The sequence below is a fragment of the Oncorhynchus masou genome, chromosome 1, assembly GCF_036934945.1.
Source record: "Oncorhynchus masou masou isolate Uvic2021 chromosome 1, UVic_Omas_1.1, whole genome shotgun sequence".
Classification (NCBI taxonomy): Eukaryota; Metazoa; Chordata; class Actinopteri; order Salmoniformes; family Salmonidae; genus Oncorhynchus; species Oncorhynchus masou.
In genome coordinates, this window is record NC_088212.1 from 17,236,585 (window position 1) to 17,250,926 (window position 14,342).

Consider the following 14,342-nt stretch of genomic DNA (forward strand, 5'->3'; position numbering starts at 1 on the left):
CTGTGTGAAGACCATTTATTCCTAACAAAGACTAATTCATTTGACAGAATTGTACATAATTATGACATAACATTGAAGGTTGTGCAATGTAACAGCAATATTTAGACTTATGGATGCCACCCGTTAGATAAAATACAGAACGGTTCCGTATTTCACTGAAAGAATAAACATTTTGTTTTCGAAATGATAATTTCCGGATTTGACCATATTAATGACCTATGGCTCGTATTTCTGTGTGTTATCATGTTATAATTAAGTTTATAATTAATTCTATGATTTGATATTCGATAGAAAAGTTTGACTGAGCGGTGGTAGGCAGCAGCAGGCTCGTAAGCATTCATTCAAACAGCATTTCCGTGCATTTGCCAGCAGCTCTTCGCTGTGCTTCAAGCATTGAGCTGTTAATGGCTTCAAGCCTTTCAACTCCCGAGATTAGGCTGCTGTAACCGATGTGAAATGGCTATCTAGTTAGCGGGCTGGGCGCTAAGTGTTTAAATCGGTGACGTCACTCGCTCTGAGACCTTGAAGTATTTGTTCCCCTTGCTCTGCAAGGCCCGCGGCTTGTGGAGAGATGAGTAACGATGCTTCGAGCGTAGCTGTTGTCGATGTGTCCCTGGTTCGAGGAGAGGGATGGAAGCTATACTGTTACACTGGCTATACTAAACTGCCTATAAGAACATCCAATAATCAAAGGTATATGAATTACAAATGGTATAGAGAGAAATAGTCCTATAATTCCTATAATAACTACAACCTAAAACTTCTTACCTGGGAATATTGAAGACTCATGTTAAAAGGAACCACCAGCTTTCATATGTTCTCATGTTCTGAGGAAGGAACTGAAACGTTACCTTTTTTACATCGCACATATTGCACTTTTACTTTCTTCTCCAACACTTTGTTTTTGCATTATTTAAACCAAATTGATCATGTTTCATTATGTATTTGAGGCTAAATTGATTTTATTGATGTATTGTATTAAGTTAAAATAAAAGTGTTCATTCAGTATTGTTGTAATTGTCATTATTACAAATTAATTACTTAAAAAAAAAAAAACTTTTTTTATTTAAAATCGGCAGATTTATCGGTATAGGCTTTTTTTTGGTCTTCCAATAATCGGTATTGGCATTGAAAAATCATAATTGGTCGACCTCTAGTTCAAATTATCCATCTCAAATTGCACACCAGACTCCATATAGAAGTCTCTCAGAAGCAATGCAAACGAAGGGGACCTAACAACAGGGCTGGCAAGACGTCACAGAAGACAGGATTGTTTCAAAACCAAGAGAAACACACAGATAGGCTAAATCGATGGCTCCATGTTTACATGAAAATACCTTACGGAATGAGAGGGCTGAGAGGTGCTGTCGGTCATCAACTCCTTAACAATATCCCTGCTCTTAACAATCACTGACAGTCACAGCCATTTAGACCATGAGTATGAGATCCAACCTGTGGCCTTCTCTTCTGATGAGCGCATAATTCACTTGGCTTAGTATGCATGTTCTCTTCCAGTATTGGCACAGCGTGGACGATTTGGGCTTAAATATAGCCTAGCCAAATCTATACAGGATGGAAGTGGTGGGCTTAAGTAGGCCTACATGGAATAATACCCTGTTTGCAGTGTACCATTAACAAATAGGGTAGTACTACTGGTCCCAGAGTTCCCACAATTTGGAGATAGTGGTGTGGCTGTTCATATTAAACACAAGAGCCTTTTATTCTTCTGTAACATGCAATATGTCTGATTAAAACGGTGTTCACCGCAAAGCAAAGAATGGGAATACGTATTTTGTTGACCTTTTGATTAGATTATATCAATATGGGAAGGGTAGGCCGACTTCTACAGTGACCTTCAATTGAGTTGACAAAGGGACAGGGAAACAGTGCTAGCTAGGTTACTTGTTCATCTGAATGTCAATTCACCTTCCTCATCCTCACAACATGACAGTAAAGGTAAGATTTTTTCCCTAAAACCCCAGGTATTGTAGTTCATTGCGCTTTCTGCTATGTATTGTGGAGGAGAGTTGTTGAACATTTCTAAAGGCTTTGGTAATTGTGCTTTGAGAGTATTCACTTAATCTATTGCCAGGACAGAAAAGAGCTTGAACTGGGCTGAGTGGGAGCTGCCCTCCTGTAGGGGTCGGAGGGCCAAAAGACCAGTATGTGGCAGAACGGAGTGCTCGGGTTGGGGTGAAGGGTTTGAGCATAGTCTGAAGGTGGGGGGGGGGGGGCAGTTCCTCTTACTGCTCTGTAGGCAACATGGTCTTGAAGTGGATGCGAGCTTCAACTGGAAGTCAGTGGAAAGGGCAGAGGAGCGGGGTGACATGGGAAGGTTGAAAACCAGGCAGGCTGCAGTGTTCTGGATAAATTGCAGAGATTTGATGGCACAAGTGGGGAGCCCAGCCAACAGTGAGATGCAGTAGTCCAGATGGGAGATAACAAATTCCTGGATTAGGACCTGCACCGCTTTCTGTGTGAGGTAGGGTCGTACTCTACGGATGTTGCAGAGCATGAAACTGCACGAGCGAGTCACTGCTTTGAGATTTGCAGAGAACAACGGCGTGTTGTCCTGGGTCATGCCAAGGTTCTTTGCACTCTGGGAGGGCAACGCTGTGGAGTTGTCAACTGTGATGAAGAGGTCTTTGAGCAGGCAGGCCTTCCCCGGGAGGAAGAGCAGCTCTATCTTGTCAAGCTTGAGTTTGAGGTGGTGGGCTGAGATACAGTGGCAAGAAAAAGTATGTGAACCCTTTGGAATTAGCTGGATTTCTGCATAAATTGGTCTTCACATTTGATCTGATCATCTAAGTCACAGTAATTGACAAACATAGTTTAAGCACACAAATAATTGTATTTTTCTTATCTATATTGAATTCATAATTGTACATTTTCACAGTGTAGGTTGGACAAAGCATGTGAACCCCTAGACCCCAGCTAACCTGGGGTCCAATCAATGAGACAAGATTGGAGATGTTGGTTAGAGCTGCCTTGCCGTATAAAAGACACACAAAATATGAGTTTGCTATTCACAAGAAGCATTGCCTGATGTGAACCATGCCTCGAACAAATGAGATCTCAGAAGACCTACGATTATGAATTGTTGACTTGCATAAAGCTGGAAAGAGTTACAAAAGTATCTCTAAAAGCCTTGATGTTCATTAGTCCACAGTAAGACAAATTGTCTAGAAATGGAGAAAGTTCAGCACTGTCGCTACTCTCCCTAGGAGTGGCTGTCCTGCAAAGATGACTGCAAGAGCACAGCGCAGAATGCTCAATGAGGTTAAGAAGAAAACTAGAGTGTCATCTAAAGACATACAGAAATCTCGGGAACATGCCAACATCTCGATTGACGAGTTTACGATATGTACAACACTAAACAAGAATGGTGTTCATGGGATGACACCACGGAAGAAGCCACTGCTGTCCAAAAAAAAACATTGCTGCACGTCTGAAGTTTGCAAAAGTGCACCTGGATGTTCCACAGCGCTACTGGCAAAATATTCTGTGGACAGATGAAACTACAGTTGATTTGTTTGGAAAGAACACACAACACTATGTGTGGAGAAAGAAAAAGGCACAGCACACCAACATCAAAACCTCATCCCAACTGTAAAGTATGGTGGAGGGAGCATCATGGTTTGGGGCTGCTTTGCTGCCTCAGGGCCTGGACAGCTTGCTATCAGACGGAAAAATTTAATTCCCATGATTATCAAAACATTTTGCAGGAGAATGATAGGCTGTCTGCCAATTGAAGCTCAACAGAAATTGGGTGATGCAACAGGACAACGACCCAAAACACAGAAGTAAATCAACAACAGAATGGCTTCAACAGAAGAGTCCTGACCTCAACCCGATTGAGATGCTGTGGCATGACCTCAAGAGAGCAGTTCACACCAGACATCCCAAGTATATTGCTGAACTGAAACAGTTTTGTAAAGACGAATGGTCCAAAAGTCCTCCTGACCGTTGTGCAAGTCTGATCCGCAACTACAGAACATGCTTGGTTGAGGTTATTGCTGCCAAAGGAGGGTCAAACTGTCCAAGGGTTCACATACTTTTCCCAACCTGAACTGTGAATATTTACACGGTGTGCTCAATACAGACATGAAAAAGTATACTTGTTTGTGTGTTATTAGTTTAAGCAGACTGTGTTTGTCTATTTCTGTGACCTAGACGAAGATTAATCAAATTATGACCAATTTATGCAGAAATCCAGGTATTTCCAAAGAGTTCACGTTTTTTTCTTGCCATTGTATCTGCCAGGCACGCAGAGATGCGTGTCACCACCTGATGCCTTTTATACGGTTCCATTAATGCCCTTCTAACCATTCCAATGAGCCCATCCTCCAGTAGCACCTTCCACCAGCCTCCTCTGATTTATACATTGTACAATACAGAAGAGCACACTCCCCCCAAAGTCAGAAAATTCATCCATTTATACCATAGTTCAATGTAGCAGTCTTCTTTTTACAGCGATAACTATTTGCTTTCCAAACTATTGCGATATGCCTGGCTTGGCCTCTCTACTTTTCACAGTCACAACTTAACAAAAATCTACCCATATTGAGCGTGCTGCTTTCCTTCCGACTGTAGGTAATATGATTGAAAACAATCCACAATTAATATTTTTTTTAAACAGGTAATGATCCTCTGTGGCCAAATCATGCTTTAGCATTTTTAATTATTACTGTGTAGACAGGAGTAGGCTATATCATTTTGGTACCTAACCTCAATTCAATTGCAGGTGGTCCATTCTAAATAAAACATTATTCCACTCATAGGCTATATGTAAAACCCAGATTAAATTATGAATAGTCTAATGGGTGAGATTATCATCAAGTGCTTGTCAAATTATTGTGAATGAGACTGATAGTGTGCAGGCTGCACAAGAAATAGAGCATGGTACTATTTTCAAATCATCATGCAGCCTTAGAATGTTTTAAAAATCAAAACATATAGCCTAAGGTTTGTATCACAAGTAAAGTTGCATAAATAACTCTAAATTAATCATCTAGGAGGACATGTTTCTTTGTTAACCGCTCAACACAGAATAGCCCATGTGCACACTCCCTCAAATCTTTTGTAGAAAAAAATCCTTTCTATTTTATTCAGCTATGTTCAATTGTATTCTTTATACTATAAAATAATGCCACGGAATTCTAAACAAATCTTGTCTGCTTAATGAACTAGTGTAGCATACAGCCATATGGCAGAGCCAGATCAGGGCCTAACAAGGACATCTCAGAATATGCTATTCTGTTCTTCTGAAATAGGCTACCTATTCTTCATATCATGCTTCTTTAGACCTGTCTAAAATAGATCATGGATTTATTGTGAAGGTTTAGGCTATATTACATGGATTTATTAGACTTTTTAAATGTCCCAACGGTCTCCATCAGTGGATTGTAGGCTATGCATGGAAGTCAGGAGATGCTAAACGTGTTTATGTTCATTAGAAGGTAAATTACAGTGACAGCCACAGCCCTACTTCTTCCCTTATCATATACAACTGCAGTAACAAAGACGTGAGAGCATTTTATTGGCACTTGCACAAAATGCCCTCAGTGCAATACAAAAATTAGTGTCGGACTCTCAGCACCCATGATGCTCAGCTGAGAACAAGCAGCAGTCAACAGTGGAGAGCTGACAGTGATAGCCAGCTTTAGCACAGGGGGTTCAATTTCAACCCTTACAGATCAATATTCCCTTAACAGGTTGGCTAGAAGTGTGCTGCTACTTCATCCCTCACTGTAGGGTAGTCCAACTTTTACCCTAGTAAGTGGGCTTAGTGATATCAGCACACGTGTGTTGGTGAATATAGGCCTTTGAATAGCACACTTCAGAGTTTGTTGGGTATGTTACATAGGCAATAATCAAATGTATTTATCATGCCCTTCTTACATCAGCTGATGTCACAAAGCACTGTACAGAAACCCATAACATATTGCGTAGCAGCTATAACTCTCCCATATGATTAGAATTATCACCTCCAAAAGCAGAGCCAGACACCAAATGCCACCAAGATCCATCCTCTCTCTCTGTTCACCTAGCTATCTGGCTGTGATTACACACGGGAGACACCCAACTGAAGGCCTGCCACCTTGCCCCTGAAAACAACAAGAGCCCAGACAGGGAAGCCCTGGGTGCCCCCTGCTCCCTAAGCTGGCAGTTGTGGGAAGCTTCAAGGTTCTCCTCACAGAAAATGTTTCTCACTACTAGCAATATGGACTCAAAGAGACAACATACAATCTCTTCAAAAGTGGTCAAAGAATTCTGAGTAGACCTACAGTGCATTCGGAAAGTATTCTGACCCCTTCTTTATCCAAACTCTGTTACTTTACAGAGTTTTATTCTAAAATGTTTTTGTTTTTTCCCTCATCAAGCCACACACACACACAATACCCCATAATGACAAAGCAAAAAACAGATGTTAAGACATTTTTGCAAATGTATAAAAACTATAAAAACTGAAATATCACATTTACATACAGTACTAGTCTGTTTGGACACCTACTCATTCAAGGATTTTAATTTTTTGTATTTTTTTACATTGTAGAATAATAGTGAATACAACAAAAACAAATGGAAGAACACATATGGAATCAGGTAGTAACCAGAAAAAAGTGTTAAACAAATCAAAAAATATCTTATATCTGAGATTCTTCAAAGTAGCCACCCTTTGTCTTGATGACAGCTATGCACTCTTGGCATTCTCTCAACCAGCTTCATGAGGTAGTCATGATGCATTTGATCCAATCAGTTGTGTTGTGACAAGGTGGGGTGGTATACAGAAGATAGCCTTATTTGGTAAAAGACCAAGTAAGCAAAGAGAAATGACAGTCCATCATTACTTTAAGACATGAAGGTCAATCAATCTGGAAAATGTCAAGAACTTTGAAAGTGGAGTTGCAATAACCATCAAGCACTATGATGAAACTGGCTCTCATGATGACTGCAACAGGAAAGGAAGACCCAGAGTTACTTCTACTGCAGAGGATAAGTTCATTAGAGTTACCAGCCTAAGAAATTCCAGCCCAAATAAATGTAAAAGAGACATCTCAACATCAACTGCTCAGAGGAGACTGTGTGAATCAGGCCTTCGTGGTCAAATTGCTGCAAAGAAACCACTACTAAAGGACACCAATATCACGAGCAATGGACATTAGACCGGTGGAAAACTGTCCTTTGGTCTGATGAGTCCAAATATTTGGTTCTAACTGAATCAAATCAAATTTTATTTGTCACATACACATGGTTAGCAGATGTTAATGCGAGTGTAGCGAAATGCTTGTGCTTCTAGTTCCGACAATGCAGTAATAACCAACAAGTAATCTAACTAACAATTCCAAAACTACTGTCTTATACACACAAGTGTAAGAGGATAAAGAATATGAACATAAAGATATATGAATGAGTGATGGTACAGAGCAGCATAGGCAAGATACAGATACAGAGTACAGTATATACATATGAGATGAGTATGTAAACAAAGTGGCATAGTTAAAGTGGCTAGTGATACATGTATTACATAAAGATGCAGTAGATGATATAGAGTACAGTATATGTATACATATGAGATGAATAATGTAGGATATGTAAACATTATATTAGGTAGCATTGTTTAAAGTGGCTAGCGATATATTTTACATCATTTCCCATCAATTCCCATTTATTAAAATGGCTGGAGTTGAGTCAGTGTGTTGGCAGCAGCCACTCAATGTTAGTGGTTGCTGTTTAACAGTCTAATGGCCTTGAGATAGAAGCTGTTTTTCAGTCTCTCAGTCACAGCTTTGATGCACCTGTACTGACCTCGCCTTCTGGATGATAGCGGGGTGAACAGGCAGTGGCTCAGGTGGTTGTTGTCCTTGATGATCTTTATGGCCTTCCTGTAACATCGGGTGGTGTAGGTGTCCTGGAGGGCAGGTAGTTTGCCCCCCCGGTGATGCGTTGTGCAGACCTCACTACCCTCTGGAGAGCCTTACGGTTGTGGGCGGAGCAGTTGCCGTACCAGGCGGTGATACAGCCGCCAGGATGCTCTCGATTGTGCATCTGTAGAAGTTTGTGAGTGCTTTTGGTGACAAGCCAAATTTCTTCAGCCTCCTGAGGTTGAAGAGGCGCTGCTGCGCCTTCTTTACGATGCTGTCTGTGTGAGTGGACCAATTCAGTTTGTCTGTGATGTGTATGCCGAGGAACTTAAAACTTACTACCCTCTCCACTACTGTTCCATCGATGTGGATAGGGGGGTGTTCCCTCTGCTGTTTCCTGAAGTCCACAATCATCTCCTTAGTTTTGTTGACGTTGAGTGTGAGGTTATTTTCCTGACACCAGACTCCGAGGGCCCTCACCTCCTCCCTGTAGGCCGTCTCGTCGTTGTTGGTAATCAAGCCTACCACTATTGTGTCGTCCGCAAACTTGATAATTGAGTTGGAGGCGTGTGGCCACGCAGTCGTGGGTGAACAGGGAGTACAGAAGAGGGCAGAACGCACCCGCAACTGCTGTGTCTTTGTGAGATGCAGAGTAGGTGAACGGATGATCTCTGCGTGTGTGGTTCCCACCGTGATGCATGGAGGACAAAGGTGATGTGGGGGTGCTTTGCTGGTGACACTGTCTGTGATTTATTTAGAATTCAAAGCACACTTAACCAGCATGGCTACCACAGCATTCTGAAACGACACGCCATCCCATCTGGTTTGCACTTAGTGGGACTATCATTTGTTTTACAACAGGACAATGACCCAACACACCTCCAGGCTGTGTAAGGGCTATTTGACCAAGAAGGAGAGTGATGGAGTGCTGCATCAGATGACCTGGCCTCCACAATCACCCAATCTCAACACAATTGAGATGGTTTGGATGAGTTGGACCGCAGAGGGAAGGAAAAGCAGCCAACAAGTGTGGGAACTCCTTCAAGACTGTTGGAAAGGCATTCCAGGTGAAGCTGGTTGAGAGAATGCAAAGCTGTCATCAAGGCAAAAAGGGTGGCTCCTTTGAAGAATCTCAAATATAAAAACATTTTTGATTTGTATATCTTCCGAAGGCACTGTATGCCACTTTTGAACAACACAATCATGGTTTGCTACACGTACATTGATTGATTATTAGGCTATTATCCATATTATTTACTACTGTGCAGCCATAGTGCATCCCGTTAAAACTGCTTACTACAGAAAACTTGAGAGGAGCGAGCTCACAAAAGGCAAATCAGTGACTGAGTCAGTCCCACTGACCATCACAGATTACAATTTAGCCTCATAGTTTATCTAAATGTCCAATATGAAAAGCCTAGGCATCATAAGACAAATTGCATTAGAAATGGTCTCCATGACAATCTCTGTTATAAACCTCTTATAACTGGCATATAAACCACCAAATTTAGTGAGTGAGTTCATCCTTAGTGACACTGAACAGGTTTCCTATATCTCACACCTGTGCTTCCATTACACAAAAACATGAGTGCTTTCCTCCAAGTCCCTTTTTTAAATTGTCATGAATTACTTGCCTGACTAACGACGCCACGCCCACGGACGTTAGTTTCTTCTCTGCAATGAGTCTGGATCGGAGTTCATCCCGACAATTTCTAGAACGCAAACACATTCTAACCATTCTGATGGATCCAGAAATTGATGGGTTGGGCCAGAACACATATGGGTGAAGCAGCATTTTGAAAATATGTCATTGGCTTTGATATTCTGATTGGTTAGAAATTATCCAATCGATTATGACTTTGTGTTGTACAACAATTCTCATTTTGACATTATCACAAACGACTTCAATGATCACAGTCTCAGAGGGATGTATGTAGCAAATCATAGAGCAGCAGAAGAATTCCGCTTGAGTCATCAGGCAAGTTAATTACAGACATTTCTGTAAAAGATGAGGCCGCTTTGCTGTAGCCTACTAAATTAGGAATCTAATCTATTTCAGCAAACCTAGGCCTATAGTCTAGGAGACCTTATGATAACACCCAATTCACCTAAACATTCAAATGGACATCAAGAGTCCATTTACATTTAAACCAGAGAGGGTAGGCCCCTTCAAAATGTTTTAAATTGTACTGTTTTGGTCTTTGGTAGTGCATTTGACTTTTATAAAATGCCAAGGGCTGCTATGCTCCTGCTTTTATGTTGCATCTTTTGAACATCCAGTGCCAAAAGTTCTTCTTAACCGGTTGCCCTGGCGATGTTGCAAATAATACCAGTACCCTAACATTATAAGATACACGAATGCGGGACAGTGTATGGCTCATCAAAAAGCAGTTTTACAGTGTATACATTTTGCTCTGAATAGGTAGAAAATAACCCTAAAGCATACCACCTCACGGAGGGCAATCTGAGGTCAAAACGAGTCGTCTAGATGTGAGAAAAACACCTTTCCCTACTTGAACGTTCTCAGGGAGTGACATAAACAACGTGAAGTTAGCAAACCAGCACGTATCTATTTGCTGCGCGTCACGAGCACCAAATGAGCAATCTAAGCAGTTGTCAGAAAACGATGGATAAAAACATTGATTAGTGATATTAGATCATTTGCTTTACTACCTGTCGGCAGCTACCCACAGTAGCTAACGTTAGCTAGTTAACGTTAGCTACTAACTAGCAAGGGAGATGCCAAGCTAACGTTCGCTAACTTCGCTAACACAGAGGGACTGCACATTTAGCTAATATTACAACTGGTTGTGAAACACTATTAGCATGTTCTACCTATATCAAGATACGAACCATTGCTGAAGTGCAGCTGTATTAGTTCTGATATCAAGCTAACGGCTAATAGCTAGCTACTGTAGCCATAGCAGGATACTCACCATGTTGATGCAGTGGTGCTGAAAAGGACTCAACGCCGACACCTGTCACATTAAGCTCCCGAGTCGAAAATCAAGCGTCGCGGAGCACATAAGCCTTTTCTAAAGTTAGTAATATTTAAGAGTAATGCATTTGTAAATCAAACTGCTTCCCGGTTGCTGCAATTATATTTAAATGATCCATTCATTCAACCTCGGTTCCCAAGTGTTTTGAACGGTCGTCACTAGGTGACACAGCCACAGGATCCTGCATAAACCCCGACTATTTCTACAATTTATCTTCTTAAAATGTGATCTTAACCCTTCCCTTGACCAGACTGCTAATCTCAAGCCTAACCCTAAAATTAAAACCAAAAAGCAAATGGTTGTTTTCATACATTTTTACGATAAAGCCAATTTATATTTTGTGGCTGGGGTAACTAGTGGAAACCGTTTTCAACTGGAGTAGAGGTCATGCTAATAGGCGTCACTGGATATGCCAGTTTACAGTATGAGGGATGTGAGCGTTATTTTCCTTTTTACCAACCACTTGCGCACTGTATTTAAAACCTTATTCAAAAACAGTGAGATATTGCATACGTTCTACTGTATTATATTGATTTTATTACGGCATTATGGACGGAAAAAAATATATATAAAACGGAAAACTTAAAGGTACACGTGACTTTTATTTTAGAACTGGTAGATGGTGTTGCCAATTTAGCAACTTTGTCGCTAGATTTAGCGATTTTTTTCCAGACGCCTCCAGCGAATTTTATTGGTTAAAGTCTATAGCAACAAATGTATACGGCTGCCCCAGCGACTTTTGCTTGATTTAGCGACTTCCCTGTTTGTGTATGTGCCTGCTCTGCTGTGCTGCACGCAGCTCCGCCGGCTGCTGCTGAATGTGTGTGTGCATTCGTCACTTGCGCGCATTTCACCCGCCTCTCGGTCTTCTATGGAATTAATATCATGCCAAATGTATTCACAAATGTAAATCACTTTCCACAAATGCAAATCACCAATTCTGAAAAGATTTGACATTGGTCCCTAGATCCTCAAAAGGTTCTACAGCTGCACCATCGAGAGCACCCTGACCAGTTGCATCACTGCCTGGTATGGCAACTTCTCGGCATCTGACTGTAAAGGCGCTACAGGTGGTAGTGCGAACGGCCCAGTACATCACTGGGGCCAAGCTTCCTGTCATCCAGGACCTCAGAGGAAAGCCTATAAAATTGTCTGAGACTCCAGTCACCCAAGTTATAGACTGTTTTCTTTGCTACCATACGGCAAGAGGTACCGGAGAGCCAAGTCTAGGACCAAGAGGCTCTTCAACAGCTTCTACCCCCAAGCCATAAGAGCCACCGGACAATTTACATTGACCACCCCTCCCCTCCCTTTTGTACACTGCTGCCACTCGCTGTTTATTATCTCTGCATAGTCACTTCACCCCCACCTACATGTACAAATGATTCAAATAACCTGTACCCCCACACACTGACTCGGTACTATATAACCTCATTATTGATATTCTTATTGTGTTACTTTTTTATTATAATGTTTTATTATAGTCTACTTGGTAAATATTTTCTTAACTCTTCTTGAACTGCACTCTTGGTTATGTGCTTGTAAGTAAGCATTTCAAGGAAAAGTCTACACTTGTTGTATTCAGAGCATGTGACAAATAAAGTTAGATTTGAATCCACAAATGTAAATCACTTTCCACAAATTTAAATCACCAATCCACAAATGTGAATCGCTATCCGCAAATGCAATTCACTATCCACAAACAAACACCTTTTGATTTGCATTTTCAAATTGATATATTGCATTATATATTTTTTTTATAACTGCAGATATGTGGGTCATTTCCAAGGGCCTTAAGTAAAATGACTGCCATACAGATTTGCACGTAGGAGAGATATGCGCAAACATGACAGATATGGCAAACCTGCAACTCCATAGAGCGCTTAGGTCCATGGAAGCGCTTAGGTCACCTGACTTTTGACAGGGATTTGAGGACAAGAAAAAGACAAGAAGTTATCACGCATAGAAAGCGATTTGTATTCATAGAAAAAGGTTTGTATCCATAGAAAGCGATTTATATAAATCGCTGGCAGCCTCTCGTTTGTTCATGTTGATGCCTGCCTTTCAAGGCTGCAGAAATTATAGTATGGTAACCATAATATGTTAACCATATGTGTAACCAACGTAAATAATCGAAACCCTGGCCCTAGATTACTCCATATTTCTCCCCACGATGAACATGAAGATAAATATTCCTGAGGGCTCTAACCGTTTTCCCAGGAGAGGCATGCAAAAGGTAGAAGGAAGATGTAGGGGATATGGGATCAGACTTTGTAACAGTATTTCTTCCACCCTTCTCCTCGCTCCAACCTTGGCTTGAATCAGGGATTCTCTGCACACATTGACAACAGTCACCCTCGAAGCATTGTTATACCCATCGCTCCACAAAAGCCACGGCCCTTGCAGTGCAAGGGAAACAACTACTTGAAGGGTTTAGAGCGAGTGATGTCACCGATTTAAACGCTATTAGCGGTCACTAGCTAGCCATTTCACACCGGTTACACTCAACCCATTTGACCACCTTTTCGGCAGTTATCCAGGTAAACAACAGCATCAATGGGATCAACTTTTTTTCTACGACTACAAATAGCTGTTTATGCGTGAGAACTTTGTCTTTATGGCAGTCATTTTACTTAAGGCCCTTGGAAATGACCTGCATATCTGCAGTTATATATATTTTTTATATCGATTTACAACTACAACTCAAAAGGTGTTTGTTTGTGGATAGTGAATTGTATTTGTGGAAAGTGATTTACATGTGTGGATTGGTGATTTACCTTTGTGAATACATTTAACATGATACTGATCCAACATTCTCCCTACAGCTGCAGCAGCCGGTTCCGGTTGGAGCGAGCGGTCGCATCTACACTTCGGTCCGCAGGTAGTATAACTTTTCATTACATTTCATTACATTTCGTTATAGTACAACGGTTTGATTTGTCTTATCTTAGCAATTTCTTCTTAGCTAGCTACATAGCCGTCTTTGTATCAACGACAATTGCATATTATCGTATTTCGTCGTCCTAACGTATCTGCCCAGCAGCTAGCTAAGCAGCTAGCTAACATCCACTGTCCACTAGCACTGTAGAAACTATTACACTCAACTGAACGACTCGATTAGCGTAGTGTCAGCTAGCTACATAGTTGTCTTCGCTGTCTTCGTATCCAAGATAATTGTGCAGTTTAGAGTGTGTAGACTTAGAGTGATTATCTTAATTTACCGAGGTTAGCTAGCCAGCTATTTGTCGTCCTTAACGTAGGAAATGCTGCTAGCTAGCTAGCCAACAGCTAGCCAACCTCTACCGAATTGAACTCCAACTACCCGGTCAACATTCCGCGTCGCTCCACAGGTAGTATCACATTTTTCATTTCACTTCATTACAGTACAACGGTTTGATTTGTTTGATCGTAGCTAGCCAGCTACATAGCCGTCTTTGTATCTAAGACAATTGTGTAGTCTAGAGCGATTTTCTAGGTT

The 14,342-nt window shown here is 41.2% G+C and overlaps 1 protein-coding gene across 2 annotated transcripts in view; it reads right to left on the minus strand.

Annotated features, from left to right (window-relative positions):
• The window catches only part of LOC135521789 (transmembrane protein 161B-like), a 42,756-nt gene extending 31,519 nt beyond the window's left edge, over positions 1-11,237 (minus strand). Inside the window, exon 1 of one of the 2 annotated variants that reach the window (XM_064947633.1) lies at positions 10,802-11,237. In XM_064947633.1, coding sequence (XP_064803705.1) covers positions 10,802-10,804 — 3 coding nt within the window. In that variant the 5' untranslated portion in view covers positions 10,805-11,237. The remainder of the gene's footprint in view (positions 1-10,801) is intronic. The other variant, XM_064947557.1, reaches the window with a different exon arrangement.
• Between the last annotated feature and the right edge of the window lie 3,105 nt (positions 11,238-14,342).